Raw genomic sequence first — 13,610 nt, 5'->3', positions numbered from 1 at the left:
CTCATTGAGATATTGGGTGATCCATCATCCAGATATCAAAGGATCCTTCCGAGATTGATCCAACTCTGTTTACACTCTTTTGTAGCTTAAAGACTAGTGCCATATGCAAATTTCCGATAGTTTTCAAACTAGGAATACTGAATGAAGTTTGAGAGAAAAGAGAAGGGACTCTGACCAAAGTCTTCACATCATCTTAAATTACAGAACTTTCTTGGACTACTAGGATGGTTTCAATATAGCAGGTTCACCCAAAATAGGAATCAATGATAAGCCAAGTATCTATAACTAGATCAGATTTAAGCTCCGCAGTCCTGCCACATCCAGTCTTGAATGTTGGTGGACAATTAAATAAGAAGGAGGTTCCGCAAATATTCCCATCCTCAATGGGAAGAGCCCAATGCATCAGTGCAAAAGAGAAGGCTGAAGCATTCACAATAATCTTTAGCCAGAAGTGCTAAGTAGATGATCCACCTCGACGTCCTCCAGTGGTGCCCTGCATCACACATATCAGTCTTCATTCCATATGATATGAATACATGGTCAGAGACACTGGATACTGCAAAGGCTATGGGCCCTAGCAACATTCTGGCAATAGTACTTGTTCTCCAGCACTTGCTGCTCCCCTGGCCAAGCTCTTCCAATATAGTTATAGCACTGCAAGCTATCCGAAAATGTCCAGTATATAGAAACCAGGATAAGTCCAACCCAGCTAATTACTGCACCATCAGTCTACTGTCAATCATCAATAAAGTGATGGAAGGTGTTTCCAACAGTGCTAACAGTGCAATAACTTGCTCAGTGATGCCCAGTTTGGGTTCCACTAGTGCCATTCAGCTCATGACCTCAAACATGGATGAAAGAGTTAAATTCCAGATGTGAGGTGGAAGTGATAGCCCTTGACATCAAAGCTACGTTCGAGCATAGCATCAAGAAGCCCTAATAAAACTGGAATCAATGGTATCGGGGGCAAACTCTACACTGGTTAGAGTCATACCTGACATTTAGGAAGATGGCCGTTGTTGTCGGAGGTCAGTCATCTCAGCTCCAGGACATTTCCGCAAGAGTTCCTCAGAGTAGTGTCCTAGGTCCAACCATCTTCAGCTGCTTCATCAATGACCTTCTCTCCATCATAAGGTTAGAAGTGGGGAAGTTCGCCGATGATTGCATAATGTTGAGCACCATTTGCAATTCCTCAGACAGTGACACAAACAATGTCCAAATGCACCAAGATCTGGGCAATATTCAGGCTTGGGCTGACAAGTGGCAAGAAACATTCATGCCAATGAATGCCAGGCTACAACCATCACCAAAAAAAGACCCTTGACATTCAATGGTGTTGCCATCACTGAATCCCCCATTATCAACACCCTGGGGGTTACCATTGACCAGAAACTCAACTGGACTCACCACATGAACACAGTGGCTGCAAGAGCAAAGTCAGAAGTCACATGACACCAGGCTATAGTCCAACAGGCTTACTTGAAATCACAAGCTTTTGGAGCACTCCTCCTTTGTCATGTTCACTCCTCCACCACTGATGTTCAGTAGCAGCAGTGTGTTAATATTGACAAGATGCACTGAGGAATTTACCAAGTTCCTCATACAACACTTTCCAAACCCATGACCACTTTCACCTAGAAGGACGAGGGCAGCAGATGTATGGAAACACCACCACCTTCAAGTTCCTCTCCAAGCCATCCTGACTTGGAAATGTATTGTCGTTCCTTCACTGTTGCTGGGTCAAAATCCTGGAATTCCCTCCCTTTGGATCAACCCACAGCAGATGGACTGCAACTATTCAAGAAAGCAGCTCACCACCACCCTCTCAATGGCAACTAGGGACAGGCAATAAGTGCTGGCCAGCCATGACACCTACATCCCACAAAATGAATAAATAAAAAAACCTAGCCTTGCATCATTTCTAGAAGGTGTAAAATGAGATAAAATTAATATTCGTTTAGGCAAATAAAGTCCAGTAAAGGAAAGCCAACAAGAATTTGTAAACAAAAAATCCAAATCTGACAAATTGAGGAGAACTTCAGGTATTAATGAAGTTCATCAGTAAAATAAATGGATGGGAAATGCCTCTGTAAATTTTCAGAAGGTATTAATGATAAAATAAAGGCACAGGATATTAAAGTAAATAGCTCCATGTCTAAACTGTCGGTCGGATATGTAAGTCTGTGTTGAAGACAAGGGGAATTTAAGGATTGGTGCAATACTAAGGCCTCATCATTACTGCCAGGAAACAGGGTGAGACACAATTATTTGCAACCTGAGGTCACAGATGAGTTGATCATTCAGGGATTCAAATTCCTCCACTTACAAAATATTGTTGTTTCTTGAATGAGGTAATGTAAAACAAAACATGTGTGCAGTCACTTACTCTTGGGAAAATCCAAGTTCCAGATAGGTCTGGCACCTCACTTCACTCCTGATCTGTAGTTTGTGTGAGCTGGTGATGTAATTCGGAAGATAAAATATGAATTCAGGCCCTTTAACTTTGAAACCTTCAGTCTTACTTTCTTGTCAATGGCAAACAGTTTATCTCCACCTTTCCTAAATGATATTAAACATTTAAAAATAACTGTTTAATTAATTTCTAAGATTTTATTCTTATGTTCTAGGGTGAGACAGCGCAAAGAGGCTGGAGGATATGCTCTTTCTGTATTATATGGAAAATCAGCCTACCATTACATTGTAGACTTAGACAAATCTGGAAAGTTTGCCATTCCTGATGGATCAAAGTTTGATACTCTTTGGCAGGTATACAATAATTACTCTGAACTCATTGGGTATGGAAATCCCTTGCATGATGCTGTGTTAGTGAAGTTCCCTGTGTTACTGGCCTTTGCCTGCCTTATGCATCAGGAAGTTTTAAGTTAACATTATCCGGATGCCATACTATCCAAGTGGTAAATGCATTGCTAGACTACACAAGACCAGACAATACAGTCACAGATTACTCTGCAAACAACAGACATCAGACATCCTGTTGCTAGATGGGCCCTGGCACTGATATGACTTAAAGTTACAAGCACCCAAGTTGCAGATAAAATGATTTTCAGAAAATTCTGCTGTTGCAATGTGTCTGGAGGGTTTTTGGTGGAGTTGTGGTGAGCTTGTGGACTTGCCAGAGAGTGTTGCTGCATTAATGAGGTAGAGAAGTAATTGTCCTGTGCTCACAAAAGCTTCAACACATATGGCAGCTCTAGTGGCAGCATCTCTGAATCAGCAGCACAATAGAGTAGAGGCTGCAGGAAGGGCATAATCCCCTCTGCCAACCTGGCAACAGACTTCCCTACATGCCTTGACAGTCACAGGATGCTGTTTGACAGAGCAGCACCTTGTATGCCCATCTCCTGAATGTCACCCCCATTAAGTTCCTTATCTGAGTTCACAACAGCAGAACTCCTCAGTATTAGGCTTCCTGGTGAGCTGGCAAATGACCTTTGCCCATGCCTTGACTGGAGCCTTTCATGCTTGGCGATGTGTTGAGCCAAAACCCATATTTGCTCCTAGTATCAGTATCTAAGCTGGTGACTCCAGTGTCAAGACTAGTGGAGGGGCCTCTTCATCAGTGCTTTGTTGTTCTCTCTCTCTCTCTCTGTCTCTGTCTCTCTCTCTCTCTCTTTCTGTCTTCTGGGCTACTGTGACCAGGCAGGAGGGTGTAAGGGGACATTGGGGGGCAAGAAGGGCCTGGTCCATCATATCATGGAGAGTGACTTGAACCTGGAGCTTCTGGTTAAGAGGCAGTATCACTACCCACTACACATCCACAAACTTAAACTTGGTGAAACCATTCCCTGTATTCACTGTCATTTTCATGGAAGGTTTTCCTTTAAAGTGAATATTAGGTTTATGTAGTCAGAGGAAACATGTTAAAAATATGAGATTTACATTACTTAAAATACAGAAGTAGTATTCATGGCCTTAGAACTATTTTAGAGTTCTTCAAAAAGACAAAATCTGTGGCTTTAGATCTTCATATATAAGAGTTTCTCCTTACCTTGGTTTTACTGTTTAATTTTTCAAGTTATTTCTACAGTTCCCCAGTTCTTGTCCTCTTGACTAGTAAAAACAGCCTGCTTCTTTCTGTGTTAATCTTTTACATTTCTACCATAACCCATTATAATTGATTGTCAAGAAGCATCAAACTAAATTTGTCACAAAGTGGCTAAACTTGGAGCTGCGGTTTTCAATCAATTGAAAAGTTGATTCAGTTGTACATACTTGTTCAATGCCACCAAGCTATGTATTTTTGTTTTAAAGCTGGTGGAATATTTAAAGCTCAAGTCTGATGGGGTGATACACGTATTACGTGAAGCTTGCAATAATCCAAGTCAACCTGCTGGTAAGTCAAAACATGGTATTCATATGTTGATGAAGCAACTTCAGTTCACCTTCACTAATTAAATAAACAAGATACCAGGGGTGCAGATGTATTAAAAATAAATACAATAACTGATTTTGTTCTCAGCCGCAGAGAAAAAGAAAGATCTTGTTCTGTGCTGAGTTAATTTGTCTGAACTGGGACTGACATGCAGGGGGTCTTGAAAAAAACATTTAGGTGGATAAATCACCTGATCAAGTAACGCAAGACATTATAGTAAGTTAAGGAAGAAATTGCGTGCCCCCAAGGAGAGATATTTGTATCATCTAGAGCCATGGGTGAGGTGGCAGAGGACTGGAGGGTGGCTAATGTTGTGACTTTATTTAAGAAAGGCTGTGAGGAGTAGCCTGAGAACATAGATGGGTGAGTCTGATGTCAGTGGTGGGTAAGACGTTGGAGGGGATTCTGAGAGATAGGAATTACATGCATTTGGAAAGGCAAGGACGGATTAGAAATCGCTTTGTATGTGGGAAATCATGTCTTACAAACTTGGTTGAGTTTTTTGAGGAGGTAACCAAGAAGATAAATGAGGGCAGAGTGGTAGACAGTGTCTACATGGACTTTAGTGAAGCCTTTGTCAAGGTTCCACTTGGTAGACTGGTTAGTAAAGTTAGATCACTTGAGATTCAGGGAGACCTTGCTAGTTGGATACAAAATTGGCCTGACGGTAGGATGATCTATCTCAATGATGAGAGGAAGAAAGCATATGTGATGGAAGGAGAGGATAATACTCCTAATGCATATGGAGGAGAGTGGTCTGTTGCCCTTGCAGATTATATAACCACTGACTATTTGAAAGATTTTCATATTTGAGGAATGGAGACCTGTACAAACATCTCTTGCGTTAAAGCTAATTATTGTACACAAGTTGTAAAATATTAAAGTTGTTTATCTTTACTGGCTTTTTTGCATTTAATTAGGATATTGAAATCATAAGGTCCTGGTTGTTCTTTGACTGTTTATAACAACAGTAGTTTATGTGAGAAGTGGTGGATGAATTCTGAGGATAGCAATGCATGACATGCCATATTCCCATTGTTTATCCATTACAGAAGAACCACTGCTGGCGGTAGTTTCTGACTTTGTTGCCTGGATAGTATTGTGGCAAGATAGATTGACCATCTGTCATAGGAGTCGTCACTTTTACTTCTGTTAGAAAAATAAAGTAATGATCAACAGTAATGTTAGAGTACAAATCGGCCATATAATTTGTAAAATGAACAAATATTGTAAAGAGTTCATGAAGCATGGATGTCATGTGGCTGTCACACTGACCTAGAAGGCTGGATTTTCTTACCAATACTGAAGAATGTTGTCAGATGGTACAATGCAGTGTATTCTTTGAAAGTGTAACTGTAACCTTTTCTGATCTGGCAAGGCCAGTAAACATTTTCCAATGTTGGATAACTGTATGTGGCGCAGTTGAGTTGACACAAATTGCCCTAAACATCTTTTCCAGCAGCCCACATTCTCACCCGAACAAAATCTCCCTCCACAAGAGGGAGCACCTCCACATCAGAATTTGCAAAGTGGAAAGACAGTGGATCCTCTGTACGTAATTGCTGGAAAATATTGGCTCTGTGCATTAGAAAATACAGTGAGGAAGCCTATCTCTTCAGGCTGCTGAGCAATTTAAACCTTGCTGCATCGTTGTTGACTGTTCAGCTATTTTCCACACCAAATGGTAACACTGGCAGTGAGAACTCTAGAGTTTCATCGGAACATTCATTTGAGACTAAGTTGGTTAGTTCAGTTGGCTGGATAGCTGGTTTGTGATGCAGAGTGATGCTAGAATATTGGTTCAGTTCCCACTCTGGCTCATATTATCATCAAGAGCCTGCCCTCTCAATATCTCCCTTATCTGAGATATGGTGATCCTCATGTTAAGCCACCACCAGTCACCTCTCTTTATTGAGAGAGCAACCAGTAGGACTATGGCAACTTCACTTTTGCCTAATTTCTGGAAGCACTCCAGACAGAATGAAGCAATTAACAAGGCTACTTACATACACCTAGCAACCTTACTTTTGATGTGGTCTGAGAAAATGCATGACATGCCATCAGATTTATGTCTTTCCTTTGCCTTCAATGAGGAAATCTGCCCTGAAGTCAATCCTTATCATCCCCCAATCCCCCAGAAAAAAGCACTGGGTTTGTGAAGAGGAAACCACATTTCAGGAATCTGTGATAAACTGTTAGAAATCTAGAGGTTGCATTATTCCATTACCTTCCTCTCATTTGTCATCAAATTCTTTTCCTTTTTTGTCATCGGTGGGTCTGACGTGTAAAAGCATATCACAATGCACAAAAGTTGCAAAACCAAGTCACTGAAAAGCCCACCACACAGACTCAGATTTTGCATGCCTTTTTTTGGAGTACAAATTTTACGTTGGACATTGCTCCCCTTAGTGCAGAGAAATATCGGATTTCTAATAAATCAGCCAGGCTGTTCATTTAAACAAGTAGATATGCCTGGTCTTATGTGTTACATTGTTAATGTTCTGACAGAGAATCAACTCAGTTCTGAACTTCCTTAACTAGACATATTTTCTTTGAATTATCTCCTCTCAAGTAGGACAGAGACTACTCGGGTTATGAAATAACTTGCTTCTCTAAGATATAAACACCCGCAGCTTTTACCTGGAAGTCAGGTAATGTCATTCCATGGTACGCATTTACAGTAGCTATATGAAGTACATTAACTTTTGCATTATGTTGGAAAGATGCAGGGGATGATATGTAATGATGTTTCCATGTTAGTTCATAAAGGATTTAAAATGAAGAGAAATGGTATGAGTTCCTGATGACTTGCCAATAACCCTATGAATTTAATTAACTTTTGCTGAGTATGGATCAGTTGTGAACAACACTCACTCGACTGAAGATTTGAAGGATTTAATAGAATTAAAGACTATTGAGGAGTTGTCAGCTTTTGAGAGGAAGGGAGGGGGAGAAAAGGAAGAAAAAAGAACTTTTTCCAATTGGATTTTCTAGTATGACAACTTTGCAAAGGCAAGTTTGAGGAAACATACAACAGAAAAATCTCATAAAAGATGTCAGCTTTATTCATTTTAACTCATTTATACCTTACAGAACCAGTGAGACCACCTTCACTTCCTCCTAATGTAAGTACAAGTTCAATATAATAGTAAAATGTTCAACTTTGTGCTTTGAGATCATACAACTTGACAGAACCAATAAATCGTCGCATTGTTGACTTTTTGAAAACAATCCTCATTTAATGGCAATTCCTAATTTTGAAAAAGAATTTCAATAATTATCAACATCTTTTCATAAATACTATTATGCATCTTGTTTCAACCACTGTTCCAGGTGGAGAAATCTGTGACAAGCAACTTTTCCTTCATTATATTGGTGATGACCTTATGTTTATTCCTGTTAGTTTCTGGTAATGACTGAAGTAAATAGATTTTTCTCAGTTTGACTTACTGCTCCAGTCCTGAATGGGTTACGTTTTGCCCTTGCCAATAGAATTTTTTTTGTAACGGGATTCCACATTGGAATTTGCAATATTTGGAAAGCGTTTTTTGCCAAGTGTCCCCTGAGATGTTGGACCTGTGTAAGGAAGGCAAGCACCTGAGTACGTCCTTCACTAATCATTTCAAATCGTTTTTAAGCACAGAGTGGAGATTGGACCAGGAATTGCCAGTTACAACATTCATTGCTATATATAATCGTGGGCGGCATGGTGGCACAGTGGTTAGCACTGCTGCCTCACAGCGCCTGAGATCCGGGTTCAATACCCGCCTCAGGCGACTGACTGTGTGGAGTTTGCACGTTCTCCCCGTGTCTGCGTGGGTTTCCTCCGGGTGCTCCGGTTTCCTCCCACAGTCCAAAGATGTGCAGGTCAGGTGAATTGGTCATGCTAAATTGCCCGTAGTGTTAGGTAAGGGGTAAATGTAGGGATATGGGTGGGTTGCGCTTCGGTGGGGCAGTGTGGACTTGTTGGGCCCAAGGGCCTGTTTCCACACTGTAAGTAATCTAATCTAATCAGGAGAGAAAATAAAATTAAAGGCGAAGGCAAAATACTGGATTAAAAGGGAATTTTACAAAAAATGTAAACCTTCCACAGTAATCAAAATCTGAAGGGAATAAAGTCTGGATTTGTAAAAATGAATCCTCATTTGGAGTAACATTGCTTGGCATTAATTAAGAGTTATTTGCCTTGAATGAACATACACCATCTAAATTATCACAAATTTAAGAGATTTAGAGTATTATTTATTTTCAGCCTCATGTTCAATTTTCCAGCTATCACAGTACTTCATTCCTAAGTAAAGAATAGGATGAAAATGGATAAGACAGCCATAGCCTCACAGCTGTACTTGAGACCACAAACTAACTGTGAATAAGGCCACAGGAGGTCATCTAGCCCTTCATAAGTAATGTTGATGACTTTGCTTAAACTTGATAATATCTGTCCTTCATTTTCAGCGACAAAGTGCAATCAGCCTTGCTTGTAACCCAGATGGATACACGCCAGAACCAATTGGAGGTGAGTTCAGAGTAGCTCTGTATTAAGTTGGTTATAATAGAGTTATGAAGATAAATGGCAGATCTTTGACTGCTGGTGTTCTTTGTGGTCACATTTTGTAAAGTAATAATTAGAGAGTGCAGCTTTAGGAGGGTTTTATCTCCACAAGTCCTAGAGGGTTCTGACACCAGAATTATAGCAAACCAGCCTCATTAACTCAAACAAAAACAGAGGTTACTGGAAAAGCTCAGCAGTCTGGCAGTATCTGTGAAGAGAAATCAAAGTTAACGTTTCAGGTCCAGTGACCTTTTCTCAGAATGGCCTCATTAACTACCAATCCTACCCCTATGGCACCATTCACATCTGATTCTAGCCCCATTCTACCACCTACTGTTGCTGGAACATGGCTGGAATATGCCGGAATTGACCAGCGTCCCTGCTGCCACCTTTATCTTTACCAGGTTGTTGTACACCTGGAAAAGTACTGCTAGTTTGGAGCTGTCCTGCACATTTGCTGCAATTTGTCCCAGACATGGCAGAGAAAGGAGAATTGGCATCTGGATGGGTATATGAATAGGAAGGGATTGGAGGGATACAAGCCAAGTGCTGGCAAAATGGATTAGATTAGGTTAGGATATCTGGTCAGCATGGATGAGTTGGACCGAAGGGTCTGTTTCTGTGCTGTACATCTCTATGACTCTATGGTGCCTCACTTTGTAGCCAGGGAGTTGAAGGTCTTTGTGGATGGGATGATACAGAGGTGGGAGACCCTGTTCCCCCCAGACCAGTGGAGGAGGTCACAACTTGAGATCATGCCAGCCTGGGCTAAGGTTGCTGCCAGGGTCAGTGCCATCTTAGCTCTCTGGAGGAATGCACAGCATTGTAAGGAGATCAATAACCCTCTCCACTCCTCTAGTATAAATGCCATTCTCTCCTCTCTGATACATCACGTTCATTCTGTCTCTGCTACTGCAAGAACCTCCCACCAAGGCTCATGCTACATCACTCTCACTACTATTTGCAACATCATCCCTCGCTCACTTTCACCAACCCCAGCCCCCAGCATCACTAACCCTTCATAGCCCCAGCACTACTTTTGCACTTTCTGAGGATACCTCTCCACCTGCTACCACAGGAACAGCTGTACTACGCACTTCCTAATATCTTAATACCAGCCTCTACCTCATTTCAGAAATGAAAACAGGCCACAATAGACCAAAGAGTCAATACAGACCTTAAGACTATAAGAAATACAACAATAGTAAGCTATTTGGTCCCGTGACCCTCTTCCACCTCTCAATAGGATCATGGCTGATCATGGTTCCTCCTATCCACTTTACTGTCTTTTCCCCATTTCCTTTATTCCTCTACTGACCAGCAATCTATCAATTTCACCGTTAAATATATCCAAACACTCTGCCCTGATAACTATCTGTGACAAAGAGTTGCAAAGACTTAAAACCCTCTGAGACAAGAAATTCTTCCTTGTCTCAGTGTTAAGTTGGTGCTCTTCAATTCTGAGACAATGCCTTCTGGTCCTAAACTCTCCCATGAGGAGAACCACCCTCTCAGCATTTACCCTGTCAAGTCCCTTAAGAATCCTGTATATCTCAATGCGATCAGCATCCATTCTTCTAAATTCTATTGAATACAGTCAACATGTGGCATTTGCTCATTAGAACATACCAGAGATCATCCTTGTGAACCTTTTCTAAATGGCATCCTAAGAAATTATACCTTTCCCAAATTAAGGGGACTATTATGGTGACACATTGGCTCGGTGGCTAGCACTACTGCCTCACAGCCTCAGGTGACTGTCTGAGTGGAGTTTGCACATTCTCCCTGTGCCTGTGTGCGCTTCCTCTGGATGCCTGGCTTCCTTCCACAGTTCAAAGATGTGCTGGTTAGGTGGATTGACCATGCTAAATTGCCCAATGTGACCAGGGATGTGCAGGATTGGTGGGTTAGTCATGTGAAATGCAATGTTATAGGGAAAGAGTAGCAGCGTGGGTCTAGGTGAGATGCTCTTTGGAGGGTTGGTGGACTTGATGGGCTGAATGGTCTGATTCCATACTGCCAGGATTCTACGAAAACTGCTCTCAGCACTGTAGATGTGGTCTCACCAGCACAGATGCAGTAAGACTTCACTTTTATACTCCAAACCCTTTGAAATCAGGGCCAGCATTCAATTAGCCTTCCTGTGTGCTCACTTTCTGTGTTTTGTGCACAAGTACCCCCAAGTCTCTTTGTGCTTCAGCTTTCTGAAGTTTTTCTCTGTTTAAATAATACTATATTTTGTTCTCTGTTCCAAAATGAACAATTTCACATTTTTTAACATTGTGCTCCATTTGCCAACTTGTTGCCCACTTATTTAACTGACCACGGTGGTGGGCTACCTGACATTTGGCTGCTCATCCTTTATGAGGAGAGGATCCTGACACCTCAAGTGGCTAACTGACCTGTCCAAGCCCCTGGACTCATGTCAGAGGCTGCCCAGCTTAATGTCCCAGGACCTCCGATTGAGGGCTCAGTGCATTTGCTTGCCTTCATTGATCAGTGCATTCTGTTCAGGAGATGGGCCGTCATGTTACAGCTCTACAGGACATTGGTGAGGTCACTTTCAGAATATTGCATTCAGTTCTGGTCTCCTTGCTATCGGAAAGATGTTGTTAAACTTGAAAGAGTTCAGAAAAGATTCACAAGGATGCTGCTGGGATTGGAGGATTTGAGCAATAGTGAGAGGATGAGCAGGCTGAGATCTTTTCTTTGGAGCATCGGAGGCTGAGGGGTGACCTATCGAGGTTTATAAAACCATGAGCAGGATGGATAGAGTAAATAGCCAAGATCTTTTTCCCAGTGTAAGGAAGAACAAATCTAGAGGGCATAGGCTTATGGTGAGAGGAGAAAGATTTAAAAGGGCACGAGAAGCAACCTTTTCTCACAGAGGGTGGTGGAGTATAGAATGAGCCAGAGGAAGAGGTGGAGGCGCGTACAATTGCAATGTTAAAAGGCATCAGCATGGGTGCCTGAATAGGAAATGATTAGAGGGATATGGGCCAAATGCTGGTAAATGAAACTTGGTCAATTTAGAATATCTGGTCAGAACGGACAAGTGGACCAAAGGGTCTGTTTCCATGCTGTATAAGTCTATGACTCTGATTTGACTGACGATTGCTGATAACCATGTCATGCTTCTGGGTTTGTATCTGTACTATGTGGCATAGTAGTACAGCAGTACTGTGAACCTGGTATCTCTGGCTGAGGAGTAAGATACAAAAAGGCAAGGTAAGGCAGGGATGCTAGAAGTACCCAGGCAGGCTCAGAGTGGGTGTGCGCTATGAAAGCGAGAGAAAAACTCGGGGATACAATGTGATCTGCTCCATGAGCTGGGTGTATACCCCTGAGTATGCAGTATCCTTGCTGCAGCATTATAATGATAGTTTCCTTTGCACCCTGAGGTGCAGCATTGAAGTACAGAAGCAAAATGTAAGTGGATCAGAGATGTGCTATATGGGTTCTTGAAGTTGGCACTTGTTGGCTGCCAGTGTCTGTGGAAGTGGGCTGTGGGTAGCTAGTGCCATTTGAGCATGTCCTGAGATGCTGTTGCATGGTGACCAACATAGAAGCTCATCACATCCAGCAGCTAATTATAGTCACCAGGTACCCATTCTGATTTCCTTATCAAGAACTCCTGTCATCTAGATTGCTCATGGTGAATGATAAACTAGAAAGCTGCATATTAATGACATGAAATCTGCAGTTCATTGAGTCATAGCGACATACAGCACAGAAACAGACCCTTCAATCCAACTCGTCCATGCCAACCAGATATCCCAACCTAATCTCATTGCCAGCACTTGGCCCATATCCCTCCAAACCATTCCTATTTATATACCCATTCAGATGCCTTTTAAATGTTGCAATTGTACCAGCCTCCACCACTTCCTCTGGCAGCTCATTCCATACACGTACCACCCTCTTGCCCCTTAGGTCCCTTTTATATCTTGCCCCTCTCACCCTAAACCTATGCCCTCTAGTTCTGGACTTCCCCACCCCATAGAAAAGACCTTGTCTATTTATCCTATCCATGCCCCTCATGATTTTATAAACCCCCATGTGGTCATCCCTCAGTCTGCGATGCTCCAGGGAAAACAGCTCTAGCCGATTCAGCATCTCCCTTTAGCTCAAATCCTCCAACCCTGGAACATCCTTGTAAATCTTTTCTGAACCCTTTCAAGTTTCACAACATCATTCCAATAGGAAGGAGACCAGAATTGCATGCAATATTCCAACAGTGGCCTAACCATTGTCCTGTACAGCTACAACATGACCTCCCAACTCCTCCCAACTCCTATACTCAATGCTCTGATCAATAAAGGAAAGCATACCAAATGCCTTCTTCACTATCCTATCTACCTGCGACTCCACTTTCAAGGAGCTATGAACCTGCACTTAAGATCTCTTTGTTCAGCAACACTCCCTGGGACCTTACCATTCAGTATATAAGTCCTGCTAAGTTTTGCTTTTCCAAAGTGCAGCACCTTGCATTAAATTAAACTCCATCTGCCACTCCTCAGCCCATTGGCCCATCTGATCAAGATCCTGTTGTAATCTGAGGTAATCTTCTCCGCTGTCCACTACACCTCCAATTTTGGTGTCATCTGCAAACTTATAATTAGCAACAAATAATCCGCATTAACTGGCAACCCGCCACTGCCAAGT

The 13,610-nt window shown here is 42.0% G+C and overlaps 1 protein-coding gene across 2 annotated transcripts in view; it reads left to right on the top strand.

The window, feature by feature from the left end:
- Positions 1-13,610, top strand: part of zap70 (zeta chain of T cell receptor associated protein kinase 70) — a 102,626-nt gene that overhangs the window by 72,025 nt on the left and 16,991 nt on the right. For both annotated transcript variants that reach the window (XM_043721105.2, XM_043721106.2), the window contains 4 exons: positions 2,628-2,766; positions 4,273-4,354; positions 7,487-7,518; positions 8,849-8,909. In XM_043721105.2, coding sequence (XP_043577040.1) covers positions 2,628-2,766; positions 4,273-4,354; positions 7,487-7,518; positions 8,849-8,909 — 314 coding nt within the window. The remainder of the gene's footprint in view (positions 1-2,627; positions 2,767-4,272; positions 4,355-7,486; positions 7,519-8,848; positions 8,910-13,610) is intronic.

This window comes from Chiloscyllium plagiosum, unplaced genomic scaffold (assembly GCF_037043375.1).
Source record: "Chiloscyllium plagiosum isolate Xiang-an unplaced genomic scaffold, Cpla_swu_hap1 HiC_scaffold_28, whole genome shotgun sequence".
Classification (NCBI taxonomy): domain Eukaryota; kingdom Metazoa; phylum Chordata; class Chondrichthyes; order Orectolobiformes; family Hemiscylliidae; genus Chiloscyllium; species Chiloscyllium plagiosum.
This window is presented reverse-complemented; position numbering and strand designations above follow the sequence as displayed.